At 41.7% G+C, this 8,284-nt stretch overlaps 1 protein-coding gene across 1 annotated transcript; it reads right to left on the minus strand.

Annotated features, from left to right (window-relative positions):
* Window positions 1-219: 219 nt before the first annotated feature.
* LOC147707663 (protein ripply2-like) lies at window positions 220-4,694 on the minus strand. The gene is made up of 5 exons (XM_086925231.1): window positions 4,481-4,694; window positions 2,913-2,914; window positions 2,766-2,844; window positions 1,730-1,779; window positions 220-436 (listed from the first exon to the last, which is right to left on the minus strand). The coding sequence occupies exons 1-5, from the start codon at window positions 4,589-4,591 to the stop codon at window positions 268-270; spliced, it is 411 nt and encodes a 136-aa protein (XP_086781357.1). The 5' UTR covers window positions 4,592-4,694; the 3' UTR covers window positions 220-267.
* Window positions 4,695-8,284: the final 3,590 nt, after the last annotated feature.

Below are 8,284 nucleotides of genomic sequence, written 5' to 3' on the forward strand. Positions count from 1 at the left end.
TATTTCCTTGTGCATTAGTTCACCCACTGTGCCATGGTCCCTGCGCACAGTGTGAAGAACCTTATAACCCCATCTTCCTTAGATGAAGCAGGTCACAGAGGAGTACACTATTTGTGATTGAAGAATATTAATTTGAAGAATACATCTTCTCTGACTAGTTTGCTCCCCTTCATCTCAAAGTGTTGTCCACTCGTTTTGATGTAAAGCACTGACAGTCACGGGAGTGACTGAGTTTGCAAAGTGTACAATAATGGAGTTTATTCTGGCTCATTCAGAGTCAATGCCAGAATCGTGGCTCTCGTCACTGCTGTCAGCTTCACTCTCTGAATCAGACTCTTCGTAGAAGGAGATGGTGGCCTGAACCGGGAAACTTGACAGGAGAGCTTCGCCTGCCTCATACAAGTGAGTGGAACATTTGGATTTAGGCCAAAACAATCTGCAAGAAAATCAGATAATGTCAACCATGTTAAGACATGTAATGCAGAAAGAACCACTTAAAATGCAATGTTCATTCACTTACACCAATCAGCGACAGGATATTTGTCAACAAATTTATGCAATAACAATAACAATGCGCTGAAGACAGATGGAGACATACGCTGTTTCCCATATTTCAAGAAAATATTATTTTCAGTGAAAGAGTCTGAAAATATGTATTTCTATTTGATAAAAAAGCATACAGTACCAAGAGTGATGCAGCAAGGGAGTTGTAAGCCCCAATGCAATTGAGACAAAAAAGAGGTATCCCTGTCTTATGCGTGAATAATACAACACAGCCAAAATGTAGGTGCAGTGGAACCCTCGTACCTCTGGTCCCAGGAGGCACAGCCCAAGTTGTACTAAGGATAACTGCGCCTCTGATTGGTTCTAACTAGTAGTTCTACCCACCCACAAGAGTGCCTCCCCTTATTGTTCAATGCCTTACTGAAGAGCTGAAAAGCCAAGCAAAGCTAAGACAGCAGCTGAATAGATCATTATAAGAAAATGATAACTAATATTATTCATGAACTGAGGTCACTCACAGTTCAACCAATGTAAATATCCCTTCATCAGTTGTCATGGTGAACGGTCCTGTGCTGTAAAGTTATCCTCACACTTCAGGTCACATTGCATGATTGCCCGAGCTCTAAATGAGATACTCCCATTTTGACACACGCTTCTCTGATATAGAAACCATTGGTGGCCTCGTTCCATAACTGTTGAACTGCCTTCCATGTTTCTTTCCGAATTAATGGACCTGATTACAATAATTACACTGGTTACTGACAATTTGTTTCACTACTAACTTGGCTGTTTTTCATTGACATTTCACTGACGTACTAGTGTAAAGTGCGTTTGCAATGACATACAAAGAACGTCACTAAGCAAACTATTAAATATACGAAAGAATTAAATATATGAAAGAGGACGCATAAATCCGGGTTGACACAAATGCTAGAACAGGAATGGCAGCCAGAAAATACAAGGGTGTGAGTTGTTGCTAACTCATTTGGTGGCAGCGCCAAGCGAGCCTACTTTTCAAAGATCGTCTTTTTAATAGCATATCCTAAAGAGGAGTCAATAGAAACATTAGCGTCTCTTTAAAGTTATTAAACACAAAGGAAAACCCTTTCTACTGTGACATTTTAGTATTATCTCTATCTAAACAAAACTGCCATCTTATAAACTTGGAAAATAATTCAAAAGTATCCAATATAATGTGTACTAAGTGACATATCTCACAACTCACTTGACTGGGTGGTTGTAACTTCCATGTTTTCCGGGTAGGGGGCCATAGTGCTAAGGAAGAAGACAAAAAAAAGATAAGCTAAAGGGTCAAAATCAATATATACAGATAACAGTGTGACTAGCAACTTTATACCTGCTAGACTTTCTTAATTTCAATCCTAGTCTTAAATAGGAATTTCAGACCAGTTGTAGGGTTACAGTTGAACAAAGGTGGAACTCCTGCACACACTGTGCAATGTAAGCCTGCAAGACTGACCCTGTTTTAACCCCATACATTACAAAATGATGTTATGGAATAGTCGATAATGCTTTTGTCGATCTGATTTAAAAGAAATTGGAATATCCATTTGCAACCTGTTTAGAGTTGGATGAGCAGAAAGAGCACTATTTTAAGGATTCGCTCTTTTTCGATGGTCAATTTTGTATTGTTATTTGGAGTTTATGTAGCACATACTCTGCATTATTATGGTATCACAGCATACTTAGTAGTCCAGGAATAACTTTCCAAATGATTCTAAGGTTTCCATTGCAAACCAGAGCGTAATTCGGTTTGTGGAGATGTGGATAAAACAAGACAAATTCTCGAAGCATTTAAAAAGTGGTATTTTAGTCCTATAATGCTGTTGCCTTCGTTTTTACAGAAAATAAGGCGTAAAGTTAGAATTCGAGTGAATTTATGGTTTATTGTGTATGTTATAATTTTATTCTGTATTACAAATGATTAAACATTTTTACTACTACTTGTTATGATGTGATATTTTACAATACTGTTGCAAATTCTACTGTAGCAGATAAACACTTTGAAATGTAAACGAGCTGTGCATTCTCACGGCCACTCACACTCGGTTTTGTGCTTTTCCTAAGAACACATACTCCCTTCTACAATGCATTACGTTACTGAATGATACGATGGGGATGGGAGTGATCTAATTATCTCTCACTTGAAAACATCTTTATCCAAAATAAAAAATATGTGGTGAATTTGCTTTATTTTTGTCAACAGACCATCTTCTCTAGAGGGTGTTTCAACCACTCACCAGTCGTTGTCTTTTCCTGGCCTGTAATGGCTCAGAGTCCCTCCTGCAGAAGATCCAAGGTCGCCAGAAGCCTTCAGACCTGAAACAATAACAAGAACAATCACTATCTGCATATAAAGATGGAAGCCAGCGTACTCGGCACTGTACCACTCAACATGGAATGCAAAATACAACTAATGTTATTAAAATCTCTGTGGAAAACAGCCATCCGGCAGGCGCAGGCTCCCTCCCCCGGGTGCCATTACTGGGAGGACTGGACCAACATTGGCATATTTGTTCCTTTCTTGCTGTGAAATATTTCCTGGGCCCCTGTTCCTTTCACCCAATTCAAGTTTTCATTGACAGATTAAAATTGGCAGAAAATATATGGGGGAGGGCAAATATGGCGGGAAGGACGCAAGCACACCCTATGCTTTTCAGGCGATAATGTTACCATTTCGAAATGATATAAAAACTCATCATCAAACGGCTAGTGTTTCCAGTCGCTTACTAGTATGTTTCGCGTTATTGTTGTTTACAAACAGAGGTGGCGTACATGGCGTGCACCTCTTGAAGGTCACAGGCAGAAAAAGGTCAACTCTGTCTTCCATGCGCAGGGAAAGTGTTTGACTGCCAGAAATCCAGCCCACCGTCCAAAAGCACATGTACATATACTGAGAAATAAGCATAAATACGAGGACACAGCACCGTACGAACACATCATTACTCCAGACTACAAATGTGGCAACCATGGGTCTACTGCTGGAGCACTTGACACACACAGGCCTGCTGCTCTGCGGGAGCCTATGTGGCCCAGTGGGTGCCTGTGTTGGGGCGGGAGCCTGCCTGGTCCTGAGAGTTACAAACACGGCAGACTCTGGGCACTGTCTTCGCCTTCTCTGGGGTACGCTCGTCAGGTTCCACCTGTAAAGCTGCGCACACACTCGGCACCCTGACCTCGGAGGCATGTGGGCACACAGAAGGGGGAGTCGATGCAGCGCACACGTCAGGCAGCTTGTGTAGCACGGTGCAGTCTATACACGGGGTCTATGGAGAGAACGGTTCAGTCTACATACGGGGCCTATGGGGAGCAAAGTTAAGACAGCAGCTGAAAACATCATTATAAGAAAATAACTAATATTGTTCATGAACTGAGGCCACTGACAGTTCAACCATTGTTAATATCGCTGCATCTGTTGTCATGGTGAGCGTTCCTGTGCTGTAAAGTTATCCTCACACTTCAGGTCACATTGCATGATTGCCCGAGCTCTAAATGAGCTACTCCTCTTTCGACACACGCTTCTCTTATATAGGAACTACGGTGGCCTCGTTCCATAACTGTATAACTGCCTTCCATGTTTCTTTCCGAAATTAATTAATGGACCTAATTACAATAATTACACCGGTTACTGAAAGTTGTTTTCACTAGTGACTCGGCTGTTTTGCATGGACATTTCACTGACCAACTAGTGTAAAAGTGCAGACTGTTGGACTTCTGTGGCGCACACACGGAGTAGCCTGCCCATTTGTGTGCGCGACACACATACTTGATTGTTCTAGCGTGCTGTCAAAGCCCCACAGCCTCTGGTGTGCATGCAGAAGTACTTCAGCATGCTCACTAACACGACAGTATTTTTATTCTCCCCATTTTGTCAAAATGCCGGCCCTGTTCCCGGTCCGCCCGCAGTGTCTGCTCCTCCTTTCACCCCTTTGACTCACCGCGGCCTGTCGGCTGCTGCTGCGGGTCCCACCGGCTGCTGGCAGTAGAGGCCCCTCCGGGCCGGCACCGGGCGGGAGGCGAGCCTCGGCTTCTTCACGCTGCTGCTGTGGTTTGTGCTGCAGATCATGATGGCGCGTGAACTGTCCTTCCGGTTGCTCCTGCCCCGCAGTCCCTGGTGCTTTTGCGGCTTCGCTGCAGGCCCTGCGGTGGTTTCTTCTGTTGTAACTGTCTATTCTTATGCTGCAGCAGCTGCTGCTCTGAATGTGTCCGCACTCGGAGAGGCCCTGACACTTTCAGGCCCGCACTGCCCTCTTTATACCTCGCCCCCTGACCCACCTCCCCCAGACACGCACACACACAGAAGGGGTCACAGGCGTCAAAGTACACAGTCTCTGAGCGCGTGCTGTCCCCAAATGGCGCGGGGACACATGTGCCAGAAGGTGTCAATCACACCTAAGCAGACACACGCAACCCCGGCCCTGTTGGTTTCTCAAATGGTTAAATGAACTGAGCAGAGACGACCCTCACTGCAGGGAGCTGCCTGTCCCACCGATAGTTGAGTTTGTGCGAGAACGACATGTTCATTAACCCTGCAGCTTTTCTACAGCTTATTTCACGGTTTTTATTGACTTCTCTGTTTTTGCTTAACAATACAATACAATTTGTTGACAAATCTTTACATGTAGCAGCTCTACAGATGAAAAAAGACATATGCACATTTTTTAGTGAGATGCCACACTTACGAATTTATTGAATTGAAATGCTCCTTCTGGGTATATTTAAAAAATCCACTCCACCAATGTATAAAGTGTGAGTTGTGAGAATTGTTCTCACCGATTCTGTAGTGGTCACTGGTTTTGGTGCCCAGAGGATGCAGTTTTTGCATATCCATATATGGGACTTCCAGTACTGCATCTGCTGGGCACCCAGACCAGTGACCACATTAAAGTATCACGATATGATGCTGAATGGGGTATATGCCAAAATACTAAGGTCTGAAATATCGGTATGCTAACATTTCAAGACAAAACTATCAGATGCATGAATATTGTGATGGTAAGTATATATAGGTAACTATGGATTTACGGGTCTATTTACAATCTGCATTTTGTAGTATGTAAAGTAGTACTACAGTAGTACCAGTCTCGTACTAAAAAAAACCTATTCACAGACATTCGGCTGTAGACCCCCACCTCTTTATAGTATAAATTATAATTAAATTAATTGTTTTTTTGTAAATTTAATTTGATTTGTGAATGTGCTGTAGCATTTCACTTTATTAATTATAGATTAAAAATTATTTAATATTTGTATTCTAGATTAAATATTTTAAGTCATTTGTTTAGAGATTAGTAACATTTAATAATTTTCCCTACACTTTTCCATAGGGGGAGGTCCACCAGGATGGCAAAGTTCTCCACCTGTGCAAAGGTATTAATAGCAATTTCACATTTGTAAATCTTGTTGTAGCAGGGTCCACCCACTGGTATGAGAAGGTTGAAACATTTAAGTCTATAGTTAAGTGTAAATCTGCACTCGGAAATAGTGACTAGCAAAAAAGCGTAGAAGACACCTAAGTGTAGTAGTAAGTATAAACATAAGTAAATATAAACATGTATATTTATCTTTGTAAATAGACCCTGTACTATTCTTGACTCCGCATCTATGTACAGTGAGAATATATATTATCAAGACACATGAACGTGGAGTCAAGTTTAGTAAACCCATGCTTACTTGCGTATATTGACCTTCACAATATTCTGGTAGGCGACATTAATGCCACAATATTTTGTCAGATTGATATTTCAGTGTTGATATTCTGGGAGAAGATGTGGCGTTATGACCAGAACTGCTTACTTTAGAACTGGGGAACTTATTGATTCCGTTGTATTATACCTCCCTAAATTTCATTTGTATATCTCATATGCCTTTCGTTGATTGACTGTATTACATTTTATATTTATGCTATGTTTTTGGTTTCAATAAACTTGAACTTAAAAAAAAAGAACTGGGGAACCAAGATTGAGTCTCGGCATCAGCTCAACACCCTGTGATTCAGGGCAAATTGTTTAATCTTTCCATGCCTACAAGATGAATGTGAACGTAGGCAATATAACTAGTGCTCATGTAAAGGACTCTTGTGCCTTTGGGTCGAGTTCACGCTATATAAAACTGCATACAAAACGCTGATTAGTAGGGAACATGTACATAAATTATACTGTCTTCCCATCAGTATCGCTGGAAGAACCCCAGGTCTTAATGTCATCCCCTAGTTGCCCTTTTGGTTTAAGTAAACAAGAAGATCAGGCACATTTTTTCATAATGTATGAATGATAGGAATAGATAATACATACTCCCCCAATTTTCACAACAGAGAAATACCGTGTAAAGACAGTCAATGTTCTTGCTGCATAACTTACAGAATGCCTTTGGTTTAAGCAAATTTTCGATTTTTTAAGTCTGTATTATACAAAAAGGCAACATTGTTTGCACAAAAACCCCTTGTGTGTTTCATATATATCATTTATGAATTCCAAGACTCCTTTTAATTGTTCATCAGAACCTGTTGCCATGACAATAGCCAATTGGGGGTGTACGTCTTCCTTCGATTCGAGTAATAGGTGTTGGGTCTGCCCTTGTTGAAGTAATGTGTTGATTAAGAAATTGTAATTTTAAAGAGAAATTAATTAATGTATTGTAATAGAAATGTTTTTAAGTTCAAGATGATGTTTTGAATGCATTAATGTTTAAAAGTATGCGATTACTGTTATATATTTCACAGAGTTTTAGGTGCATGAAGGTTATTTTACTGGAAATTATGACAATGGATCATGGATCACATGCTCAGTAATGAGGATAGAGCAGGATGTGTATCGGGATGAGATGAGACGAGGGGCCCCTAAAATAAATGGGGCCTGAACATAGTGAAGCCACCTTTACAAAGATGGAGGAAGACATCCAAGAGGCACTAGCAGGTGGAGCAGTATGTGTATGAATAAGAAGGAGCAGACCTAAATTATCAAACCACAAAGCAAAAAAAAAGGAGAAAAATATGATAGCACTGAAACAACGACATGTTAATACTAAGAGTACTTGTAGATTTCAGAGAGAGCCACTGAGGGCAGTTAAAGCATAATGATGCAAATGCAAGAGTAAAAAAGGTGAAGTTAAACACTAAGGCCCTCATTATGATGCAATCTTGCATCCTCCCAACACCATTTAGGTGAAGGAACCGTCCAACCATAGGTCGGGTGTTCTGACAGCCTTATTTGGATGCACCAACACATAGTCCAGTCGGAAACATCAATTTTTCAATGGGAGCTTGTGTGGCTGGCTGAAAACTCTGGCAGCACAAGCTCCCATTGAAAAATGGAAGATTGTAAATATCCCTGTACTGTGTGGCACACGGTGCAAGGATGTTGAGGGGGGCACTATAGGGCCCCCCAGGACCATATGCAGAGGACCATGGGAGCCTGGTAGGGGCCCCCAAAGTTGGTTTTCTACAGCCAATACATGTCGGAAAGGCCCACATGGATTGGCTGTTGGAAACCAACATCATAATCCAGACAGCGGAGCCATGCCTGGCTCCACCATCATTGAAGGGATTACTATTCCGCTCCCATTCTTACGGGCTCACAGAGCCCATTAGAAGAGGGAAGGAATCCCCTTACAGTTTCCCCTCTGACCGTAATAATCAAAATAAGGCAGTCAGAGGGAAACCTAAGGATGTCTGGCGAAGAGCCTCCGACCACTGGTTGGAGGCTCTACATCGACATCCAAATCAGGCCCTCATTGTTTGTGGGTATGCAAAGTGGCATGG

Source organism: Lissotriton vulgaris, chromosome 6 (assembly GCF_964263255.1).
Source record: "Lissotriton vulgaris chromosome 6, aLisVul1.2, whole genome shotgun sequence".
Classification (NCBI taxonomy): Eukaryota; Metazoa; Chordata; class Amphibia; order Caudata; family Salamandridae; genus Lissotriton; species Lissotriton vulgaris.